A 26,745-nucleotide genomic window follows, 5' to 3' on the forward strand; every position below is an offset into this window, starting at 1 on the left:
TCATAATATAAATAATGCAATTATTTCTGTGTTTTTTTTTTTCCATTGCGTTCAACTGGTAAGAAACAACAAAAATAGAAATTACAATGAAATAATTTATTAATGTTATTAGTGTATATATATATATATATATATATATATATATATATATATATATATATATATATATATATATATATATATTAGTTGATACTCTGATATGATAGTGCTGCATGAATTAATTATATAGGATGTTGATAAAAATATGGCATTTTGTTATTTACCGTTCTTAAGATTTATCAATTTGCTAAATTCGAAAAAAAAAAAAAAGAAACAAACAAAAGATAGACACAACATTCTTGTGACTAGGTAGTGCTTGGAAGTTTTTGTCAGATTAAAGATTAATTAACCTGAACAATTTGTAAAGCACTTTTAAAACATATTAAAATTTACAACTACAGTTATGAAGATACCTACCAGAATGACCTTCTCGATATCTTTGGACGGACACCAGTGAAACATTCCAGTAGAGTCGTATCTTTTCACATTAGCATCCATGTTCTCAATCTGCTCATTTCCCGGAATGAGTAGAGGGTCGTGTCTGAAATAGAGCATAAGAAGGAGAAAACGTGTAAGAAGAAAATGATTGCCCTTATTTGCAAATGCAGGTTAGTATAAATAAATAAAAAAGTGACAGTGGGAATTTATCTTCTGGGCTTAATTGTGACATTTGTCAAAGGACAAACTTTCAGCACATCTCACCAGACGTCTATTGACAATAAATAAGCAGTAAACAGGCCTGTGCTGACATGGCTCGTCATTGTCAGATTGAATTTGTGCATTGGACTCCATCATAACGGCAGCTCTCTCCGGGCTGCCAAGAACGCGGAGTCATCAAAGCGTCCGCGAGGTGACAGCACTGGAGTGGAAGAGATGGAGCCGGAGCACTTCAGTGACTGAGTGGCACCAGAATGGAACGCCAATTACCGGCTTTTACTCCGCATCACTCCTGATGTGATGCGTCCAACGGTAAAAGCTTTAACAGAGCTGCACTTTAAATATTTTAGGAATTTGCCCAATCACATTTTGCTCCCCCAAACTGAAGGCCATTAATGTTTCAGCAGTGTGTCACGTCCAAACAGGCTAACCTATATCAGCCCGTCCTGCAGAAGCTGATCTGGGGGGTATGTTGACCGTGAAGGAAGTTCCAGCACTTGGGCACAGCTCACATTCAACCGCCTTGAAAGCTTTCTAAACAGCTTGGTAGCAGAACTACACCACTGTAAACCTGAATTCACAAACTAAATGTGTGGTCATGTTCATTTGATGTCTGGTCTGGAGATGGTTGGTATGAATAGAAACTCGAAAAATTGTGGAATGGCGATTTGAGCTTGTTATTGTTGCATTCTCTTGCTTAAATACAGATTTATTGGATTTAACATGGACACATCGGCACATTTAATATACTCCATAAAGAAAACTAGAAATATATATATGATGTCTTAAAATGTTTAATATCAACAGAGACTCTTTTATCATTAATTCAAAAAACTTGAATTATTACAAATGTGATGTTAAATTTTTTTGAAAACAAAAATAGCATCATCTGTTGCACAATTTTATGCAGAATAAATATATTGTCTTAGAATCGTCCAATAATAGCAAATTAGTACAATAACAACTAGGAACATGTGATGTATATTAAATATTTACAATATATTTGTAATGATTTATCTGACGATATAAATTCATTAATATTGCAATTATTAATGAAGCAAAAGACCAGTTTGGGATCCCTGTAAATGCTGAGAAAATGAACTTTAAAGCATAAAAAATAGGCACGGTTTTATTTGCAAGAGGTGGAAGCACCACCACCACCAATAATAATAAAATATATAAATACTGCACAACTACTGGTACAACTTCCAATGAATTTCAAATACTGGTAAAAAAAAAATGGCTGTTGGACCAGTTACGGAGTCATATGCTATGTGTGTATCTTATTTAAAGATATGTTATAATTTGTCTCCATCAGTGATTCTTGAATTGATATTCCACTATTTCTTAAGACACAGAAACCACAGAAGTCTTGTAAATGCAAAAAACTGTCAACTGAACCCACCGTGCAGCACGTTACCGGGCCTGAGACAGGCCAAAAGGCTGCCTTTGAGGAACTGGCCTCAGGGCAGACAACAAAGCCCCATCTCTGAGATGTGTCTGCAGGGGAACCCGCTCGCTCGGTCGCACGCTCTCAGACTGCTCGACCCAGCTATTGCTGATCATTTCATTCACAGATTAACAACCATTTACAAAGGATTTCAACAAATAATAAAAAAAACACTATATTTATAAGGCTATAGTTTTTAAACCAGTCTTGTCTGGTAATATATATATATCTGACAAATAAAATGCATGTGATGTCATTTAACTGATATAACCAATTTTTGCGTGCCATGCCTTGTTCTGTAACACACTGTAATTAACACCGCACTGAATGCGGTTTGTAAATTGCATTAGCCACTTGTTAATCACACTAATAATGAATGATGGGACCTCTGCTTCACCTTCCATATTTGCATAACGTCAGATAATATTCTGGACAATTAATTTACACTTAAAATAACTGCACTGACATCTGAAGCCGAAATTTCAAATGCAAATACTGCATAAGCAAAGTTCAACAATGGATGTGTGGAAGTAAAAATGTGGAAATTCTGGTCATATTACAAACCTCATAATTACCGTTTTCCTTTTTTCTCTCTCACCTTCCTAAGCAGGTTAATTCAGTAACACGATGTTTGATTGCTAAAATATCACATCAGAAATGTGTCAATTAGCATGCTTGCATGAGATGGTATCAGGCTCTGTGCAGGTGCTAATAACAGTGATAGCATTTAGTGCTTTTACACCCCAACTGAATATTTCATTATGTGGCGCGTGTTTCACCACTCACTCTGCGGACCTCTGTCATTTCAATCTCCCCTCAACATACTGACAGGCGCAGTGCACCTCTGCCAAGATAGCTATCTCTCACCCGCTGTCAGAGTCGCCTGCCAGTCACAAGCACAATCCAACGCTCCACACCACTCCAGAATAAAACATCTGACGTTACTCACTGCTGCTAGGAAACCCCACAAATGCATTGTGACTTCCTACAATTAGATGTGTTGTGTATGCTTTGAAGTGTTGAAGTGTAATATTATTATTGCAGAATACTTCAGATGTTCTAAATAAACTTTTTTGAAATATAAAAATCTGCCGTTATTAAGATTATTATATTACTGAATTTTCAGCAGTCATTACTCCCTTCTTTAGAAATCATTCTGAAATGCTAATTTAAAATAATATTGGTATATTTTATCAGAAATGGTATTTGTTATTTTAAATGTTGAAAATGTTTTTTGCTGCTTAATATTTTTTTTATACAAAATCATGATATATTTTTAGGATTCTTTGATAGATATATATATTTTTGTAACATTATAAATGTCTTTACTTAAGTTTAAATACTTCATTTTACTTAGCCCATACATTTGAGTGGTTGTGCATCACTGTTTCAAAAAATATACAAAGCAAGCAAAAACAGTTTTGAGCATTTATAACAACAAGAAATGTTTCTTAAGCACCGAATCTGGATATTATAATGATTTATGAATGATCATGTGACACTAAAAGCTGGAGTAATGATGCTGAAAATGTATTTAAAAAAAATATTAAAATAGCTAACAGGTATCTGTTTTAATAATATTATTATAATGTTATTCTGTAAGAGTATTTCACAATATTACTATATTTTTGCCAAATAATTGAATTAATTTAGCTTGTTTCAAAAACAAAAATTAAGAATAAAAAAAAAAAAAAAAACATTAAAAAAAAAAAAAAAAAGGACATTTAATCTGAAAATAAAAGGCCCTGAGTACTTTACAGGAAACTAGCATGTACCGTAAGTGAGACAGAAAGTTCTCCATTTAATTGGTATGTCCAGAGGAGCATCCTAGACGTGTATTTGGGGAAAGAGAGAGCGAGAGAGAACAGAAGTTGCCCTGAGAGCCAGGCGAGCTGCTTTTCAAACAGCGTTCAGCTATTCCAGCGCATCACTCGGCAGTCACTGGCTCCCCGAATCCCTCTCCAGCAGCCTATGAAAGCAGCTCCTCGCTTTGAAAATTTTCCCTATCATGCAAACTGACAAAGGCATGCTTTTCAAAAACCCACAGCCAATCTGTTGATCATTATTTATTTACGACGGCCTGGAGGCGCAGAAGCCTGTAAAAACCATACTTGATATGGTATACGCTGGCTGTTTTTCCCTTTCCTGCTTGTTGAATAAAGTATCCCTAAGGCTCCCTCAAACAATCGCTTTTCATTGTGCATAAAACGCACCTTGTAAAGGCGAGGAATTTAATGTATGTTGTAATATATTGACAAGAAGGGCACAGGTTGAGGGAGTCCACGGGTCTGTCTTTGGTAATTTTGATGTTTCGCTGCAGGGCTTTGGCTTGAAAAAGCTTACACCTAGAACAGAGGAGCTGTCATCCAGTACCCAAGAGCCAGCTGAACACACAGGCACCCTAAAGCACAGAAAACTTTGACACCGCTTTGAAGCGTTTCAAAACAGGGTAAATAACTCCCAAGAATTATCATCACTTGTAGATCAAAGAGTCGATTGCATACATTACATGACAAACGGGGACCTTCAAATCTGCTCAGAAAAACAGTTTTGTGCTGTAAGCTGAGAAATAAAAACCAGAGATCCTTCGGAGCAATCGCTGAAAGCCATTTTTGTTTCATTCCACTCACAGTTTATTGTTTAAAACCGAGCGCGAAAAGAAACAATTGAACATTGATCATTTTCACTTGGAAAGCAGACTAAAGGGCGAGATCCTCTGCAGGGCTGACAGTTTACAGTATGTAAAATTCGACATAATTGCTTCTTTTGGGGAGAGATTTATGTTAGAGACCTCTGTCTGGGGTACTTATTATAAGCTACAGTGAAATGCCTTGTGGGTGGCATACAAACAAAAAAAAAAAGTAATATTATGTTAAATATAAAAATGAAAAGTAAAAAAAAACAACATATAAAATACAATATGTAAAAAATTAAACTAAATATTGCATTGAAAAAATTATATATTAAATATATTAACTAAAATAGCTGTCTCATCTAACAAATTTTAATTAAATGTCATTTTACAACTATTACTTTCATATTTTATATATATAAAATGTTGAAAAAAACTAAAATACTATGTTGTATGTAAAAGTTTACGGTAAAAATAAACCTGTAACATAAAACTGGGATTATATACTAACTGAAAGCATGTGACTGGCTCTGCACTAAATTACAACAGTTTTTTTGCAACAAAAACACACATACAGTCAAACATGTTGGCTATCACTTTGCAGAAAGTTGTCCTTTCCTCTAAACCTTCAGCAACATTTTCTCGCTCCACGGCGTGTCTCTGCATTTTTTACAACCTCTGCATAAACGTCTCCTGGCCACATGGGTGGAAAGCAAGTCCTTTTATCAGTCAAAATCAATTAGCAGCATTCTAATTCCAGCGGACAGGATAAAAGGAAGGTAATATTTGAATTCATTTTTGATTGCAATGATACATTTCACATATGGCCTTAAGTACGAAAAACACGCCTCACAGGGGTTCCCACAATAGATGAAGAGCCCCGAGGCTAAGTAACCATGCTGGCGTCTCTGATTGGTTGGCACCGTCATTAGTGGCACCGCTGTTTAAGAACTACATGTGGACGGGACTGGAGGGAGATGACAGCTGAGACTTTAAAGCAAGAGTATTTTTCAAACAGCTTTTCATAGCTGCTTTCATGACAGAAATATTTCAGCTCTATCATTAACCGCTGACAGGCTGACAGCTCAAACGCCTCGGCCTGAAAGGCCTGCTCTCCCCTCCCTCTCTCTCTCTCTCTCTCTCTCCCTCCACACTTTCTTTCTCCTTCTCCACTCCTACTCCCACCATCCCAGCACCATCCATCCTATCTTTCCTTTTGAAGGCTGGAGGGAACGTCTTGAAATCAATGTCTTACCTCGTCATTTTGGGTGAGCAGTTGGGTGAATTTCGCATGCCTCCATTGCGTTGCTTCTTTTTGGGCGACAGTGTTGACGGATGCTCATCTTCGACTGCAAACACATGCAAAGAGTGTCAGACTGTGGACAGCTGGGATTGTCAAGTGTGCTGGAGATGACATATTAAAGAACACAAAAGCAAACACTCAATCAATCATTGGAAACAACACTCAAATCTGTGAAGACCTCCAAAAATAGAATGAGAACAGTGTTAGTATGGACAAAAGTACACTTAAAGAAGGCAAATACAGACCTGAAGGACAACCATTAAGTTTTACACCCTGTTTTCCATGAGTTTTCTTTTCAAAGAGTTGGTTTGAGCGATGTGCGTGTGTGGGGATTTATTTAATAAACTCTCTTTTACCTCTCGGTCATTGTTTGGAGGGCATGAGCTCGAACAATGACAGAGGGGAAGAAAAAAGAAAAAGAAGAGTAATTTGGTGTGTGTTTTTTTAATGGATGACTACATGGCAAAATCAATCCTCATCACTCAGAGAGCCGTGAGTGATGGCTCCGCTGTGAGTCTGTCCCCCGTACCACAAGCACTCTCAGCGCTGAACAAGCACCCTGAACTGAGCCTTCTCTCACTGAAACGCCTCTCCAGAAGGACGTTACTGAGGGCCCTGTGAATGTCACAAGCTCTCTGCTTTATAAACACATCATGTGCGAGGGTTAAAGCTGCCTGAAGGTTGAACTTCATCTGAGATGTTATGGATATATATATATGCTTTACGCAAAAGAATAGTTCACCCTAAAAATAATTTATTACACACCAAACATGCATGACTTATTCGTTTAATTCGTTTTTTTACACATATACACATATAGCATCGAATTCTGGCTTTGCAGCTAAAGTTGCCAAACTGAACAACTTAAATCTGAGATTTATTTTATTTTGGTCACTGTATGATTCAGAAAAGCATCTGATATTCCTCAAAATATCTCCTCTCCTCCTATTTTTTGGTGAACTGTTCCTTTAAGTTGGGAAGAAATTGTTACTATTAAATATTTTCTGTCCTGGACTTTTATCTATAATTTCCATGTATACCACAGTACATGTTTTTTTGTTTGTTTTTTTCATCAAATGACTTAATATTTGTTATGTTCAACTGCTACATTTATATTATGCATCTTTTTATTTATTTTTGATATGATACCAGAAACTGAACCCAAGATGGTCTGATTTGTATTAGAGACAAACTGGTAACAGAAACCCAAACTCTAAAACACTGCAAGCTTGCTTTAGTGTGGCTCTGTTAGAAATTCATCAGCACAGCAAAATATTAGAAACAAATACTGCAGACGCGTATACTTGTAGGTCTATGGTTTCCCTTTGCCATCTAATTGTTAAAATGAAAAAAGACAAATTAAACAAAAATACGCTGTCTGTGTCTTTACCAAATGCCAGTGCTTGACATTTGCAATTTCACTGTGGAAGGAGCAATGTGAGACAGTAATCAACTTTAAAAATATCACTACTGATAAGATGGCGGTGCAGTGGCCCTTTGTTCCGTGGTATGATTGTTGAGCGAGTGGCCTGGCTGGGCCGGACCGCTCTCTCCTGCCCTTGCTCCTCCAAATTAGGCGCCGGAGATTTACGAGCTACAGTGGTGCCCTTCAGTAAGAGGCTTAACAATGAAATAACTCCACCTGCAACACGGCCATTTCAGCAAGTCTCTGCTTGTTCCAAATTACATTACAGCACTTATACAACCTCAATCAAAATAGGATCAGCCCACCAAAGTGTGATTGCTGTTCCATACCACGGGCAGCTATAGCCCTCGTTTTTTTTTGTGTCGCGGATCAGAACGATTGAGCTAGACATCTTTCTCCTCTGCTTTAGTCAGACAATAGGCTGTCTGAAATCATTCACACCTGTTTACTATAACACTAGACACTTTGTAAAATTTAGGGTGTTCATAACAACTGGCTTAGGTTAAAAACCCTGAGACTACATTGAAAATTACATTTAAACTAAGGCTGCACAATAAATTGCATGCAATTGTAATGTGCATCTCGTCAGTAAAGCAGGTTCTGTGATTAGTAGTAAATCTCCATCACCTTCGTTCAGATGGAGCGGCATTTAATACACAGAGCCGTAGTTCACTGCCAACCTACACAATATTGCATTCATAATTGCAAATTAATCAAATTTGATATTGCATAGCTTGTCAGCGAACTATGGTTCTGTGTATTAAATGCCCCTCAAACTGAATGCACGTGACTTAGAGTAGATTTACTACTAATCACAGAACCGGCTTTACTGATGAGATGCACATGACAATCTCATGCAATTTATTGTGCAGCCCTAATTTAAACCTGGAATGGCACAGAAATTAAATATGTAAAATAATATGAAATATTTAAGATACAAAATGAAAAATACACTGGTTTAGTTCTGAAAGTCCAGGACCACATTGAAATTCTAATTTAAACCTGGAAATGAACCAGAAGGAAGAAGGGGAAAAAAAGTAAATTGAATGTTCAGATATATTTAAGATATTTTAATGATGTGAAATAAATCAGAAATATTTCTGCAATGAAAAAAAATATTTAAAGCCAGTTGGCAATGGGCAACTTAAGTTGCCCATTGCCAACTGGCTTAGGTCTATAAGCCTGAGATAACACTAAAAATCTAATTAAAATCTGGAAAAATAAATAAATAAATAAATAAATAAATAATAAAAGAAACATACAACAAAATAATATGTGTTATGAAAAACTGTTTAAAATACATTTTAAAACTTTTAAATAGTGGCCTTGGATCCCACTGTATACAGTATACTGATGTGAAACCTAGCTACAGTACACTTCTTTCGATGGCAGATTTGGTTACACACATTACACACACACGCACTTAGTGTTGGGGCAGGGGGTACATTAGCCACTAGCTGCTCTACATGCATGCAGCAGTGACTGCAGGGACCCATGCAGGAGAAAGGGGTTGTCTGCGGCAGCACTGACTAATGCGTCCTAAGGCGCTACCTACAGTGTGTGGGGGTGAACGTGGAGGACAAGGTGCTGGGGCGGTAACGGTATTTTCCGGGTAGGCTGCGGGCCCGGTTCAGACCAGCCAGGCTGAGGCGTGACTGGGAGGGCAGTGCCAGAGGGAGAAGACTTCCTTTACGGTTATTAACAAGAGGTATGGCAGTCGTGGAGCACTCTATAACCGGCAGCACACTGGGAAGAGTGTTGGGAACAGCCATACTGCTGGCCAGTTTGATTGAGCGCTTTTGAAAAGTCGGTATAACTTCCTCCTTTACTGTCAAACAGTGGAAGACAAAAACAGGAGAGATGACTGTGAATTGGGTCAGTGACATATAAGAATGCCTACGATAAAGAAAATGAAACATATAAAAGAAAAATCAAGTATAATTTTTTTTTTTTTAAACCTTTAAAACACGTGTTTTTTAGAAAAGATGGAGGTGCTGGTGCACTCATTTGCTCTTAAAATACTCTGTAATACATCTTTGAAATCTGTAAAGACTCTATGTTTATTTGTGTGCACTCACAATATTAATAAACGCGCTTTTGCTAAATAATGAAAGCAAACAGGATACGCTTTCTGTCATCTTGGTCTCTGTGAACTTGAGTGCGAAACACTGTGTTTCTTTCCCTTACAGACATTAAAAAATATATCTATAGTGAGTGAAATGTCTACTTTTAAAGAACTAATTCAAAAGTAAAACAAATATTCTCAGATTATGTAATAATCCGTGTGACATGCATGCAGGTCATGCACTACTGTGGAAATGACGAATGGAAATGTAGAAAGCAAATATTATTTTATATTATTCTTTTTTATATATATACATATAATTAGCATGTATTATTTACGTGAATATCATTTAGCTTTTGGCAAGTCACACCACATGACATTTTACAACCTGAACTAAACTGGTCATAAAAAGATAAAATTACTTAGTATTTTTAAGAGGCTGTAAATTAAGAACAAATCCCTGGTTGAAAAAATAACAATAAAATAAGATAAGATTTAATAAGATTTAAAATTGCTTTATAAAAGTAATCTAAAGGCACATCCCACTAATGCTTCAAAACTAAATATATTATGATTAAAACACTGAAGCATTCACAATTTATCACTGAACTGCATGAGAATCACATAAATATTTAAGTATGAAAATACAAGTTGACATGATTTTCATTGCTGCACCCCCCTTCGATTATCATTTACAGACAGATCCACAAATCTGTGTGCCATAAAGGCAACTGCCGCAAATTTGAATAATTGACGATGACCCCTCAGTTTTATTAAACACTACTTAACCACATGACAAGCGCTTTAGGTGAAATGTTCAATATGACATTTGCTTTTCCATTGCTAATAAACATTAATTAATTAGAAGCACTTTCTTCCCCGCCTGCTCTGCGACAATACAGAACAAAGCACGAACATACTATTCCTGATCACCGTCACAATGAATCAGGTCACAGTGCACGCAGAGATGTGCTCGCACAAGAGAACACGGCAATCTCTTTACCTTCTGCCTCAATATACGGCAAAGCCATGTTGAAACAACATCTAAAATGTGTGAAAATCAATAATTCACACAATACGTGAAAATGTCTTAGATTAGGCTGTGAAAAGGAGCAAAATAACAACAATCTGCAGTCTGACAGACAGGAGTATGTGGTGTGTATAAGAGACCTAAAGTGTTACACACGGGGAGTTATCAAGCTCACTGCCTGCCATCCCAGCCATAAGACTCCAGCCTAATACTATCTACACAAAAGGCAAGAGGTTAACCAATATTTGGTGTAAGTGGAAAAGCTGTTTCCGCCCGCTCCCCAAACCTTGCTCAGAGCAATAAATAGATGGTTATTTCTGCCGTCAGCTGCCGCATAGATTTAAAGACCGCCACAGATAACTCCTGGATTCATCTGGCCCCTGTCAAACACGAGTAGCATTATACAGAGAACATCCGCTGTGGCACTTTCACTGTGGATTTACAGTAATCCAGAAGGCAACTGTCCCTTTATGAAATGCAAATCCTGTGACGAGCCACAATTGTGCATTCTTACCAAGGCCATTGTTAAATTATAGAAAATACATCTGTGAGAAAATGCATTTTAAAACTTTATCTAATTTTATGGCGGCTCATAAGTTACACAAGTTAATCGGCATACATACACACTGCAATATTTTAATCACCCAACATTTTTCTACTTGCTAATAATATTAGCATAATTAAATTTATATTTAAAAAGGTTTTGTACTCCAGATTCAGAAATTTACGATAAAATTTTTAAAACTAAATAGAAAAAAATAAATGATAACTTCTGCCTTTAAGAAAAAAAAAATTGGTTACATTCGAAATGAAACTTAATAGCAATAAAGCTAAAGCTCGCTCAGCACTCGTTTTCCTAAAACACATTGAGCTGTGAACCAAACCCCAGACTGCCGCTGCGTTCATATTTTCCCTGGAGTTGTAGCACCATCTGCTGTTGGTGTCATCACAATACAGAAACACGTGCAATACCTCACAGCATTCCTAGCTCTTCAATCATCCCTCACAAGGACACAGAGCTCTTTATGCAACATCTGGATTTCATATGGATTCTTCTATTCAGCACCTGACCTTTCTCATGCACATGTTTTAAAGCCGCAGCCCCTATGATGCATTTGACCAGAACCCAGTGCTGAGAAACTATCACCACGGCCCCCCCTTCCCATCAATCCCATCAATCCCAAATAATCTACAGAGAGCCGAGGATGGCAGCTTTTGTGCTGTAATGCTAGTGGAGGTAAAATCAAAAGCAAAGAGGGAATGAGGAAAACAGAGAAGTACACTTACGTGATCTGACATATCCGTTAAACTTATATTTGGCTGAGGGGAACGCAGAGACCAATGAGAGAATACAGAGAGGGAGAGAGAGAATGAGAGTGAGACAGACAGACAGCAGAAAGACAGTACATCACACTTACACAAGGACAGAGAGGAAGGAAAGTCAAGTTAACAGCAGTTAAAGAGGTTGAGGAAGATAATGATATAAGCAGGAGATGATTAAAGAAAAAGAAAAAAAGAGAAAGAGATGATTGGTGGAGGGACTGGATTTAAATGAAGCGATGAAAATCAAGCTGCCTGTTCAGTGTTTCCACAGCACAGATCCATTTTAAAAGTCAAATTTTGGATTCCCGTCCAAAGACCTATGACGAATACACAGCCCAAATCCGACCAACCTCACAACGCTCATTATGGTATTTGGAGTTCGGTTGGAGAAGAGAGAACGCTTTGATAAGTCATCATTTTATCCTTGACACTCATTTTGATGAAAACCAGTGAAACCGATCAAACAGATGTCAGCAATCTTGAGGCTTGAGCAAATAGTTAAACAACAAATTACAGATGTTTTCCATCACATAATTGCTTCTGTAAAAGTTAAACGGTGCCGGCTGATCATTTTTGATCGGTAATTACTATCTTGTCAACTGCAGATGAATGCCAAACCATAGGCATGGCATGCTGGGAGAATCACGATTATTATATGCTACAAACTTGTGACAAAGCAAACAACATAAGTCATTAAAGTGAACATGAATTGATGTTTTGAATTGATGTTGTTCCTTGTAATATGGTGTAGTTCTGAGTGAAACGATATTAAAATGAATTATTGTAATATCTTAAAATAATTAATACTGCAGATATTTTCAAATTACCAAACATATTTCAAGATTAAATACTATTTTAATACATCAATATTTAATAATGAGATTTTCTAAAGAATATTTTAAGAACGTAGGGTGAGAATTGAGTGGACTTATTAGTAAATGAAAGTGTTGCTATTTAGATACTGGTTATTTTATCCAATAGCCTGTGCAGCCTAAATGGCATAACCTGGAAAATTTGGAAAGTAATTTTTAGAGTAAGATCAGGCCAATTTGATTCAACATTAATGAGACCAAACTATTTCTGTCTTTGGACTAAGGAACACTGATTCATTCAATATAAAACAAGGAATGCGTATTAAGCAGGTAAATAGTGTTGATTTTGATTTCATGTTGACGTTAAGTCATAATGTTGCATATATATCCTGGTTTGTTGTAGACCATCATAATGCAGGATGTGTTTGGATTCATTTAGGCTGCTTTGTACTGCTGCCTCCATCGTTGCAAAGTCTCATCTTTTGTTCCGAGTACTGTATCTGATGCCATAAAGGTCACGGTGCAGGCCCAGGGCAGGTCAGTGACACAAGCGCTCAAGCAGGGGCCCTGCGCCGGTCCTGGCATATGTCGCTTGCGATCTGCGGGCGCAGGAAGAGTCGGCCGACTCTCTGGCTAGCATCTGTCCTACACGGTGGAGGGGATGACCGGCCCTGTTCCTGCCTGGTGGTAAGGAACTGTCAGGTTGAGTTTCATGACACACCAGCTGAGCTGGGGAAATGAAAATGCAAACATAATTTTCATGTCAGGCTGCATAAGAGCCGATGGTGCTGAGTTCCCTGCAAGGAGCGGACAAGATCTACTCTCTGGGCTATGCCGCCCCGCCATGCTCGTCACATCCTCTGCAAACTCCATAACCAACCAGAGCGGGCAGCAGGAGAGGAAAAAGAGGAAAAAATGCCCCGAAGACTCCAAAAAGCCACAACCCCTTTCAGTGTGCAAGGCGACTGTTGTTTACAAAACAGGCATGCCTAGGATTGCCCTGCTGGAAACTTCCTAGTGAAGGCTCATAAGTTCAAAACAGGAATTAATACCCTTTGTGATGCTGAGCACCTTGAGAGTCTTTAAAGCTTGTGTAATGAGGGGATAAGTCTCGGCAGGTGGAGCGAAGGGACTGTTATTGTCATTGTAACTTAGAGTGTAGGCAGCTAACTCACTCGTTCAGGATATTTGCTCCCTAAATCCTGCACTAGCAGAGATAACAAACTCTTCTTAATAGTGTGCAGAGCACCAGAGCTATAATGAGTGCTCCATTGCTCCCTACTCCTTGTCAGCGGCTCTCGGCTTTGACTGCAGTCAAAAGAGAGCAAGAAAGACATAGTGTCAACTTCTCATGCATCTCATTTTCATACTAATAATTCTTGGTCTGGCTTTGGCAGAAAGGAGCATTACCATCCTGACTGATGCATGCACAGAATCAGAACAAAAAGTGCACGAGGGCTGTTTCAGAAAGTGCCCATCAGGGAACATTTCTTCTGTAAGACAGAGTGCATTTACTGCCACACGTTTCATGCATTCAGCAAAATTACTGCATCCAGGGGAATAGTATTTATTTCAGCAATAACTGGGCTAGTATTATGTGCAGGGATAAGACCACCATATCATTCTTAGTGCAGGAATGTTGTGATATTTATGCTTTCTGACCCATTTGGGGTGTGGGAACACAATCTGCAATTTAGCGGAGAGTGCCACTAAATTGCCAGTTTAGTTGTGGATGTTGCAAATTTAATTAATGCGAAAAATCAGAAAATAGCACAAAAATGAGATAAGTAAGGCAGCACTTCAGCCCCACATGTTCAAAAGAACAAAATCTTAATATTTGGGAAAACTTTTGGGAATAATTATGGTTTTACATACTTGGCTGTATGTTACATCTGTTCACTTTTTTCACTTTAAATATGTATATTAATATTGCATTAACATTAATTAAATATAAATTAAATATTAATGTTACGTAATTAAAATAATTGTATTCAATAAAAACTGAACTTCAAGTGATTGTGCATAGAAACTTAGCAACTGCAGATTTTTTTTAAAACAGGAGCAGAGGGTACATAATTTGGGCAGATACTTAGTTTTTAGCAAATATTCAGAACAAGGTTAATAACGTGATGACGTGCTTGGAGAATGTAATCAGAAAATCATTATTGACTGGGCGAAATCAAAGTCAGATTGACAAACTCAAACAAACTTGATGAATTCTTCATCATAAAGATGTAATGCTAGATCTGAGACGAAACCGATGGGAGGGAGTCAAACAAAGCCGCAGCTAACATTAGCTGTCAGCCTTGACGAAAATGCACTCAATTCAGAAAAAAAATGGCAGCAGCGAAAACCAACAAAGGATGACGCTACGTGAAGAGATCAGTAACTATGTAATGACCAGTAACTGGTATCCAGGGATATCACCACAGACCAAAACACAAGACACAAAGTCAACCGCATCATAGGGCTTGATGCTAATCTAAGCTGATGTGGTGAACAGTCGGAAGGCAGTTGTAGAGGAAATGCGATCGCCTGAACTGACCCCTGCTTTTATAGTAGGTCGCACCGCTGCCATTCCTAATTGACAGACGCTTTAGTATTTCACATCTGCTACGGCTTAATGAGAAGACCCCTGTTCGGCACTGTCCTTTACACAACTAACTGCTTCAGTCATCTGACCTCATCCAATAGCCTGAGTCACCGCCATCTCAATTGAGTTCCTGTCAGGAGATCTCTTTTTAACTTTCCCATTGAGCCTGACAGTCCCACCGTGGTATACAAGGCATTAAATAAAGCACATTGACTTTTCTCCCCTGATTGCTGGCTAAGAGAAAATCATCGAGGATCAGGTCCTGTGGAAAGGGGGAGAGTTTAAAAGTTTTTTTTCAATTGCACCTAAATGTGGACTTCGCTGAAGGAAGAGGTTTTATTTCAGCCAGTGGAAATGGTGGAGGCATTAATGGCTTGCGGTTGTAAAACATGATTGTCCAAGAATAGCAGAAAAGACATTGCCATTATATACTTACACTCTATGAACAGAATAATCTCACTAAAGATCCCTTTCAATCACAATCTAGCATTTGTTATGCAGATTCAAAATGATTTTAGTAAATAATGGACATATATATAGTTTTACTTTTTCCATTTACTGATATCCTTTCAATTTTGCTCAGTGAACAAATAAAGTCAAAAGGGATCTTGAGCAGTGAGCAGTGTTGCTAACATTTTAAACTGGGCGAGATGGCTTTGGAGCACATTCATAATTCAAAGACCAAAGGATTGTTGGTATCCAGTGTTTGAACCTGAGGGGAAAAACAGTTAGCAATTTGACTGGATCTTCTTTAATCAGTTGTAGGTCTTCAAGTCACACCAACATGAAAACATTGTCAAACATCATTAGTGTCAATTAGCCCATAGATGTTTCGATTAAAAGCACATCATATAGTAATTTAACAGATACATGTATACCTGCCATGTAAAAGTGTAAACACCAAAAACAGTGACTGAAAAAAGGTCACCAGCACCGCACAAGTGCTCCACTGACACAGCATGCGCCAACATAGTCCTACTGCACCTACTGCAGCACTAACACAGAGAAGCCACGTCACTTCAACTACCACCAATTCACCAAATGAAAAAGAATATGTACTAGTGTACCAACCAATAAGCCACATATACGGAAATAATGGAGCAACAAAACAGACACGGCACATGAAACACATCACAGACACGCACGCACACTCACACGCTCACAGGTCACGGACACCGAACGGCATGTGGTTTGGCGATCGAACTTACAGGCACGTAAACTGGTTGAGCAATCATGAACAGAGACAGAAGAAAGTGGGAAGGCCCTCTGAAGACTGTCCATGTTACTATGTACACTGCCTGACATGCACGAGCAGTCGCGCTCTGAGCGCCCGCAATCAAAACAACATGCCAGTTTCATTCGCTTGTAGACGGACATCTTGGCTACAGTCATGTGTTGGATGAGAGGAGAGGAAAGCAGCAGGTTAATGGCAAGGATCAAAAGAGCTTTTCAACCAGGGAAGTCTGAAGGTAACTTTGTCAAACAGAAACAAAAAGTGCAATGCCTTAGCAGCAAGCACTGACAGACTTGACCCGCAGATGGACAGCTGCGCTCCCGCTTGAAATGTGCTTCTGGATACGTTCACACTGCAGAAGTGAAGTTCGATCCGAATTTGAAGATTATTACCAAATCGGACTTTGAAAACATCTAAAAGAGGGCTTGTTTAGACGGGAAGCAGTCGTCTCATCGGGGTCAAGCCGTGCCCTAAGGCTGATCATGTCATAAAAGGTCAAAAGGTCAGATATGACAATATGATCAGGGGTTGGGGCAAGAGACATTCAGGCAGAGAATAATGAGTGAATGTGTTCAGCAGCAAAACCTCTTTGGATAACATCCTCTGTATCTAAAAGAGAGGATCACGTACCTGTATCCCATCATGCAGCAGCAGGTTATCGGCATCACAACGTGCTACAGGCTCTAACGTAGGCGCTCTATTCTGTTCGTCAAACTCTGCTCAATCAGGGATTGGTTGGGAGATTTGTGTGGTAACATGCCAATAGGCTATTTCTTGGGTCCCTGATTAGAAGATGCTTTCACATGCATTGCGCATTTGACTCAGACATACAGTATGTGGAGTGTGTTTTTGTTTTGTTTTTTTGTTTTTCAAAGGAGCTGTGGTGAGAGACTATAGCAGCATTTGATTGCTGTGAATCAGACTAAAAACGGTCCTTAGTATGCATTCTCCTGGTGCCACCTCACTAACGGACCATAATCAAGTCTGGCACCCTCAAAAGAGCAAACAATCCACAGGGGAAAGTCTGCTTTTGACTTCCATCTGAGGTTACGAGCCCAAATTAAGAGGCCAATTTCAGTTGTATGCTGGAAAGATAATACGTTAAATGACTTGGCCTTTACAGCCATAACCTCAGGGACTGTTATTCGTATAGAACCATGCAGAACAGCTGAAATTAAGGAGAACAGGCATGCAGAGGGAGGCGACCGCAGTCGAATCTCTTGAAACGGCAGCCCGGGTCGACTGTTTACGGGGCTGAAACAGATTAAGGCAATGCGAAAACATGCAGCAGTGGGGCTTCTACTTAATTTCATGCTGAAATCTGTCGCTTCAGAGTTTGAGGGTTGACATTCATCGGAGCACATAGTATGTGGTTATGTTAGTCAGTGAGAAATGGAGGGCGGAAGAGACAAGACAACATAATGATGTGAGTGACTGAACATGACTACACAGAGAGCCTAATTACTGAAGCCTCTTTAACAGGTCAACCAAATTTAGCAAGAATGCTCTCAACACCCCTAACATCTGTCCTTACCCTACAACTTCCCAGAATTAAAAGCAGGCTGCATTGTATGTTAAAGTGCTAATGGACAGGAACATATCTGCAAGCTTTACTTATGCACATTACAGCCTACTTTGAGCTTAGACTTACATTAAGGGTTAATATTAGATACAGTGTAGCCTTGCATTCTTAAAATAATTAAAACAAACACACCCCCATCTCTAAACCAATATAAAGTGAACAGCACCCTGGATCCTTCGGGAGACCTACATAAAGAAACCTAGGTGACAAGAGAGAAGACCCTAAATTGCACATTGGCTGATTGCAATCTTGCTAAATAGGTTTACGAGGACCTCAGTGTTCCCATTCTGTTCCGATCTCATTTGTAGAACTACAGTGGCATCTGGTGGCCAACGTTGTGTACAGCAAAGGTCAACAACCACGGTGAGCCTAACGCTGAGAGATGCACCTATCAGTGAGGGCAGGGAGTTAAAAAAAGGGCGCAACTACTGAAAGGAATTGAAATGCAGAACATTTCAATTCTGCCGAAGGTTGTTGTGTCATGTAGAGAGCCTGGGCAGGGGCCGGGCGGTGAAGACAAAGGAGAGGCTGTAGGCAAGAGGGAGACCAGATTGTTTTGATTGTGTTTTGGAGACGATGCTCGTTAAGCCTAGGAATTTGAAGAACTTCCCACAGAACTCTTTCCGCTCTCTGAAAATACAGCAGCATGTGAAATTGCCTCTGACAGCGAGGGATGGATTCAAGTGGACTTAACCTCCCCCCCCCCCCCCTTGGCACTCGTGAAGTCCATGACTAATAGTAGCAAAATCAATCAGCTTGTTTGACTTCTTAGATTATCGTGACATTTATTTCGGCTTTCGTTGACTTTCCGGAGGGTCAAACAACCTTTGATACAAATCTCTGATTTCAGAATCATGATGTTAGTACATTTTTTGGGAGGAATTGCATTATTGGTCATGGCCTTATTGTTCTCTCCAGTTAAAGACGGGTTTATAGGGGTCAGTCCGGGTCATTTTCAGGCCAGTAAATTCTGCTGTATTGTTTTGGGCTGAGGACAGTGGAGAGATGAGGTGTAGGAGGGATGCAGCAGCTAGACTGATACATGCAACATATATATAGATATATATATAACTATTATCAGAGTGAGACAGTCAGACTGTACTCTGTCCACAGGAAACCTGTTTTTACTCACAATATGTCACTACCAGTGAGAGGTTTAAATAAAGAGGCGGTATTCCAAGGCAGCAAGGAAGGAAATACATCAAGAAGTATGTCAATGATCAAAAAGAGGGTGAAATAAAAGAACACAAACTTCGATTAAAGCAATGGAAATCTCATCTTCTTTACTGTAAGGCTACTGGCCTCTTCTCGGGTGACATTCAGTTTTGGAAGGGTGAATATAATCAAAAACATTTGATTGGGGTGAAAACAATAAAGCAACATTTTAAAAAGTTTATCCACTGTGTAAAAGTTTTAGTTTGTGTGTGTTGGGGGTGGGGGGGTTTAGAGAAATTAATCCTTTTATTCAGCAAGAAAAGCATTACATTTAAATTGATTAAATTGCAGAAAAGATTGTTAAATTGTAAAAAAAAAAAAATTTATAATAAATAAATTATGATAATAATCATAAAAAATTATTATTATTCTAATCATTATACATCTTCAAACAAACACTGCTTTCTAAGAATCCTGAAAAATTCTTAGAAAAAAAGAATCACAGTTTCCATAAAAAATATTAAGCAGAATAAATGTTTAACAATGATTTGAATTTTTTTTTTTTGAGCAGTAAATCAGAATTATTTCTGAAGGACCATGTGACACTTAAGACTGAATTAATGAGGCTGAAATTTTAGCTGTGCCATCATAGGAATAAATACATTTAAAACATATTCAAACAACTATTTTAAACCATAATACAATTTCACAATATTACCTTTTTTTTTTTTTTTTTTTACTGTAACAAACTAATGCAGCCTTGGTTACCAAACATACCTTGCATAATCTGATACATCATATATCATTTTAAATTAATTGAAACAAAAATGAATAAGGAAGGCTTTGCAGTTAAAGGCAACTGTTTAAGTGTGCACAGTGAAAGGTCACTGGGAATGAAACTGAATTATTCATCTTGTGGCTAACTGGTTTGGACAAATGCTTATATAGGTCATGTAACAACAATGCATCATTCCAACATTAATGTTAATGTACGCTCTATTTAACATAAATATTGCTTCATTCCACCAAGCCAAGATTAGCAAATGAAAACAAACATTTAGGTGTTGCCGCATCTATATGTAATTAAGAGGGTGTTTAAGGAAATACATTTCTATCAAATGATATAAATGTCTGCAGGAGTGGAATACATTCAAAGCTATTAATCTCTCTTCTACTTCAGTGACTTCCTGTCAGAAAATGTTTTAACTGGGCTGACACAGTAGGACATGACAGAGGCGCGTCCAAACGGCACTTGCGCTGGGCGTTCTGGGTAAACTGGAAATGGGTGGATATGATTGGTAAAATGATCTTGAGCCAGGAGTGTGTTTTCAGTGTGTCTGGCGAGGATGGGCCAAGCTGCTCTTGCCTTTTGTTTTTCCACCTGTCTAGTGTCATTACCTCCTCCTCTCTCCTACTGACACCACCATGAGCTGACAGCCTCTCTCTTCAGCCCTGCTAATCACGTCATTCCCTCCCTACAACTGTATCGCTCTACACCATTAGCATGCTGATGACTGGCTTTCCTCAAGAGTCTCATTCTTTCACCTTGTCATCTATCTCGCTCCATTTCTAGGGCTCTGGTTTTGAAGCTAGTCTGTTTTAGATAAAGTCTAGTTTCTACAGTTCATTTTTTTCTGATTATTCTTTCATATGGCTGTTCTCAAAGTGAAAAAGAACACCCTAGGGGCTCTGCTATAGTTGTCTTTTTATTGTGATTGCAAGGCAGCAATGCGTTTTGTAGATAATTATGGTCTTAGCCATGACAGATTGGTTTCACACTTTAAGGGTTAGTTCATCCAAAAATGAACATTTTGTCATTAATTACTTACCCTCATGTCATTTTAAATGACCATCATTCATTTTCAGGGCACAAATTAAGATATTTTTAATGAAATACGAGAGCTTACTGATCCTGCATAGAGAACAAAGAATCTCAAATTTCCCAGACCCAGAAAGGTGGTAGGAACATCCATGTAGTAAAACAGTCCATGTGACATCAGTGGTTCAACTGTAATTTTACGAAGCTACGAGAACACTTTTTGTGCGTAAAGAAAACAAAAATAACGATTTAGTCATTCTCCTCCTCACATCCTCCGTCATTTATCGAGAGTACCTCTGTGCGTGAACAACACATGCGTGTTGGGAGTTGCATTACTGCCTTTGCGGAGTCAAAAAGCTTTCAGATTTCATAAAAAAATATCTTCATTTGTCTTCTGAAGATGAACGAAGGTCTTACAGGTTTGGAATGACTTGAGGGACAGTAATTAATGGCAGAACTTTCATTTTTGGTTGAACTATCCCTTTAAGAAATTTAAGTGTGAAAATCTTCCACTGACAGCTGAACATTCCATCATTCAAAATGTCAACAGCTATGATATTACATCATTGTATATTCATGAATTGCAATCAGTTACCTCCATTACACCCATGTTCATACTGAATTGCAATTGGTCTCATCTTTTTTACACTTCCGTCCAAAAGTTTGGAGTCGGTGGGATTTTTTTAATTTGAAAGTAGTCACTTATGCTCAATGAGGCAACATTTATTTGATTAAAAATAAAGTTACAACAATAACATTGTGAAGTACAAGTACAATTTAAAACATCTGTTTTAATATATTTCAATATATTTTAAAATGTAATTTGTTACTGTGGTGGCAAATTTTTTTGCAGCAATTACTCCAGTCTTTATCGTCATCATTCTAATCATTCTAATATGCTGATTCATTGAACAACAAACATTTCTTTCTAGAAACGTGTTTTTCAAAGCTTATGTAATGAATAGAAAGCCCCCCCCCCACCCATGTAAATCACTTTTGATGACAGTAAACTATAGATGAATGGGAATTTTCTGAATAAAAGCATTAATTGCTTTAAAAAATCATACTCTTTTTGAATGGTAGTGTTTTTAATCGGTTATCATCAAATGAGTAGTGTCGCAGTATTCATCAAAAAGTATGTGAAAAGTAAGTTGACCTAACATTTCTAGTACTATCCTATAAGACCATGGGATCCATCAAATTCAAGAAGTTGAAAAAAAAAGGGGGCGGGGTGAAATTGTAAGATGATTGGCTCTTTTGAAGTGTAAGCACTACTGTTGTTGCTAACAACTTAATTTTAATGTGACGTGAATTGATTTTTGCAAATAGCTTGTGAATAGAAAAGCAAAATTGTGAACTTAAAAATCTGAACTTTGAACATTACTTGTTTGCTGCCTTGCAAGTGTTTCCTTTTTTCTTTCAAGCCTATTATTTTACTTACAACGTGTAACTTAAAATAAATAAAGAAATAAAAGCAACATCGCAAGAGAAACAACGATATCTGACATTACACAACGTAGCGGTGCCCTACAATGTGAAAAAGAGTTGGCGAACACTTTCCGTTCAGACATGAGGGATGGTCGGGTTTACTTACTTCTCTTGCAGCCACACTTTTTAATCCTTTTGGGATCTGTGATGTCATCATGACATGCTTTGCAGTAGAAAAATGCTCTGATGGAAGACGGTAAAGAATTTAACATTCTTTTATTCATGTCCTACACATTTCCGAATGAAGAATGGAATACAAGTAATTTTGATGGATTTAGGAGAGGATTACCTTTTCACCTCTTTGGCATCACTGGCGATAAAGAATCCCAGTGTCCCCTCCTGCATCTTAACATGATTTCCCGGGTTGATCAGAATACTGTTCAGTCAGAAAAAGAGTCATTGTCATTAACATGAAAATCAATCATCCACATTCAAACACTCTAATCAAGAGGAATGGTACACGTGGTTTTGGACCTTGTTAAGAAGACTGACGTGAAAACATCCATTTACTGCATCAAATTTTGATACTGAAATTGAACTTTTGTACTCTCAAAATACTGCAGGGAAAAAGACCTATTAAAAAATACTGCTTAGGCCACTTGGTTTCACACAAATACAATACAGTACACAGAATGACCTGCCCATTTTAATTCTTTTTTTATTTGTTACGATGGTCTTAGATTGAATTGTCTAGGTGAGATAAAACAAAGAATTAAAATTGAGGCAGAAACAGTCTAGGCGTTCTGGTCGACAGGGCTTCAGAAACTCATGGTGTGAGGTCTATTGCCACACAGAAGCGCAATTGAATTTCTTCCTTAGTGCGGTGGAAAGCAAGGGAATGACCAGCCCACCAAGAGTTCAGTGTGCATCTGGGATCTCTGAATCTGCAGCAACAGCATAACTAAGCCAACACAAGCCATGCAGTTTTTCTTGAAGTTGCTACTGTGCAAACAAGAAAGTAGAATTGCAGAAATCTTTTCATAAATATTGTTACCATTACATTTGAATCATCAGTTTCATCAGCTTATTATTGTTGTTGCGTAACCTAATTAAAAATAAGCACCGAGGCAGAGGTTGTGCCACCAAAACCAGTATATGTCACTGATTTGTAAGTTTTGTTATTTTATATTTTTATTCATCATGTTTAACTTTACTGGCTTTTATATACAGATATGACATACTGAATTTTTTTTTTTCTAATGCCGCGTTTCCACCACAGGAACTTTACCCAGGAACTAGGGACTTTGGCCTGGTACTCGGTGTGTTTCCACCGCAGGAACCAGGAACTAAATAAAGTTCCGGGTAAAAAAATGCGCCCCAGAAAGTCCTTGCTGGCGAGGTGGTACTTTTTTAAAGTTCCAGGACTTTCAGGGGCGGGACTTTAGCGCTAAACATGCTGATTGGTTGAGTTCACGCAGTATTGGTGGGTTCAACCACCATTTATTTGGATCATTTTCAAAATATTACTGTTATTGTGTCATGAAATGTAATTTTAAAAGTATTTCAAGCGAGAATGTAGTTGTTTAAAACTCAAATCTGTGGTTTATTTATAAAGACAGTGCCTATTTAAAAATGTGTTACGCCGATCTCGGAGACATGAGCTCCATGCGATCAGCGGGAGCTCAGTCCTCACTTATCCACTTCGTCTAGACCTTCTGATGTGTGCCGCTGGCTATGGTGTCTCTTTAGTGGTTAAACATAACATATAATTCGTTTTGGGTAAATCTAACAGGTTATCTTTGGTCGGTATTCAATTTATCTATGTTAAAATGAAAATAAAAAAGGCAAATTTATATAATATTTTGTTTCATTGTAATGGCTGTATATATAAACATATCCCTGAACTAAGTACATTTCTGCAGCTGTTATTATGTTTAAATGAAAACGAAAGGAGGCAGTGGTATTTGATATCCTATTTTGTTTAAATAGTAAATATACAGAGAGAAAAATTGCAGTAGCCAAGACGAGCTGACTGAAGTTATCAAGTACGCTGCTGTTTATAGATTTACCGGACTTGCGTCGTCGCGGACATCACACTCCCGAGTCGAATGCGCAAATTCTGAACTACCGAGGATGCACGTCCAACAAAAACGCGCACAAACCTACATCACCAGACTATTTGCCTAATCTTCCCGGTACTTTACACCGCGGTGGAAATGCAGAAATCAACAGGTCTGGGGGGAAAAAAGTTCCTGAGAAAAAAAGTTCCTGGTACAAATGTTCCGGGTAATTTCGGTGGAAATGCGACATTATTATTTAAATTACAATTTGTTTTATCTGGGAGTACCTTTTGCTGCATAATATTATTGTGGATAATTGTGATTTTTATTTTTTATGAAATTTAGTTAAATTAAAAGTCTTTACTGTTTATTTTTAATGTCAAAATGACAAAGCATTCTGAATCATACTCCGCACATTAGTTTATGCAACCTTTGCTCTGAGTTTTGGCTCCCAGCTATTGCTCAATCCCAGGCTATTGTGAACAAATTACAGTCACTGTCAAACCTAAGCTAGCCCTGTCATTGTCACTTTGTGACTTCCCTTGGTGGGCACCAAAGTTTTGATGTTTATGAATTCAATGTCAGCTTCTGCCAAATATTTGAGAGAGTCAAGGCCTGGAGGTTTGGCTAGGAGGCTTTGCAACTGTAGAGGTTCAGCAGTGTAGAAAGAGCCACTACTGAACCACTGTATCATTCCCCATTAATTAGACAGAGACAAGACGACACAACACAGCCATCAATGGTTGCCAGTTGTTAGGAATCATCAATGAATTGAGTGGTGGCTGCAACACTTGGCAAACGCCCAGCCTGACTAAAGCATCAAAGCCAGAGAGCCCAGACGAAAAGAGAAAGGTACATGAAAAATATGCTATTATTCCACAGACCAAAATCCATATACCTAAAGTAAATACCATTTGATACATGCATTCTATCAAAATATTTTCCTCTGGGCTCATCAAATAACTACTTCATCAGAAATGAAGGCCAAAAGAGGGGGATTTAATCCATCATAAAGCGGAAGTTGGCTTGTCAGTCAATGAAAAGGTCAAAAGTGCTCTGTCTTGCTTTAAATCATTGTGCTGTGTTATTTATCACTGAGCTTTACATGATTAAATAGCCCCCTTAGCTAGAAGCAGAACATTTGACATGCTGTTCAGAAGATGAATACAGTCTCATTCACTGACATATTCACACACATTGCTCCCCAAATTTGAGATTTTCACACCGTTTGACACGAAACCATACAGAAGCCTAATGCAATAGGCCGATCACAGACCGATTGCATGGAAACATAGGCTTCCGTTCAGACCAAATCTCATTTTATGGGAAACAAAGCAAGCATCACATCACGTGACAGAGCATACGGGCATGCAGTTACCAAAAGCATCACAACCAAGGGCACATCTAAAAGAGAGCAGGCGCAGCCACCGCACAGCGGCACGTAGATGCAAACTGTTGCAGTAACTTCTGTGCAGTTGGATTGTTGTATAGAACACCAAACTGACAGGAAGTGACCTCACTTCATAAACATCTACTCAGAGACGCACAGGCATTTAGGGAAATGATGAACGTCTGTTCCAGACAAACAATGACAAACAGATTGACCATTCAGTCTCACACACACGCACTCGACAGAATCAACATCACACACACACAAACCACACACTTTCTGACACACACAAAGACACACAAACGCAATACAGTGTTAGAGTGGTAATGACAGAAAAGGCAAAGATGGTCGCCATGAATATTGTGGCCTTTACTAAGCAAGAAGTGTTTAGTGTTTAACAATGTGTGAAGTAAATCTTGCCATATTGAGACAGATCAGTTCTTAATGGACAAACACTAGTATTTCCAGTACAGCTTCCTTTTAGGTGCATTACAAAATAAGTGAAAAAAACATGAAGTACTGTTCGCATGGAGAGCACAATGCTGAAAAGATATGGGCAGAAATGATTTGCAGCTGATGAACACTGAAAAATAATCAAACAGGGGAAAAAAGGAAAGGAGACGAAGAACAAAAACCAGCGATGAACGAACATGGAGTGGATAAACGCTGTTTTGATATGCCAACAGCACAGACGCAGAAATGAGCGAATCGAACAATAGCAACTACTCTCTCTGCCTGCAAAGAAGT

At 38.3% G+C, this 26,745-nt stretch overlaps 1 protein-coding gene across 16 annotated transcripts in view; it reads right to left on the bottom strand.

Annotated features, from left to right (window-relative positions):
• Nucleotides 1-26,745, bottom strand: part of LOC127970003 (calcium-activated potassium channel subunit alpha-1) — a 200,111-nt gene that overhangs the window by 20,853 nt on the left and 152,513 nt on the right. For 7 of the 16 annotated variants that reach the window (XM_052572183.1, XM_052572180.1, XM_052572178.1 and 4 more), the window contains 4 exons: nt 22,898-22,984; nt 22,715-22,791; nt 6,034-6,127; nt 457-580 (listed from right to left, as the gene is read on the bottom strand). In XM_052572183.1, the coding sequence (XP_052428143.1) occupies nt 457-580; nt 6,034-6,127; nt 22,715-22,791; nt 22,898-22,984 (382 nt within the window). Of the gene's footprint in view, nt 1-456; nt 581-6,033; nt 6,128-9,062; nt 9,336-16,538; nt 16,713-19,278; nt 19,288-22,714; nt 22,792-22,897; nt 22,985-26,745 lie in introns of all 16 variants that reach the window. The other 9 variants (XM_052572168.1, XM_052572169.1, XM_052572176.1 and 6 more) reach the window with 2 other exon arrangements.

This window comes from Carassius gibelio, chromosome B13, assembly GCF_023724105.1.
Source record: "Carassius gibelio isolate Cgi1373 ecotype wild population from Czech Republic chromosome B13, carGib1.2-hapl.c, whole genome shotgun sequence".
Lineage (NCBI taxonomy): Eukaryota > Metazoa > Chordata > Actinopteri > Cypriniformes > Cyprinidae > Carassius > Carassius gibelio.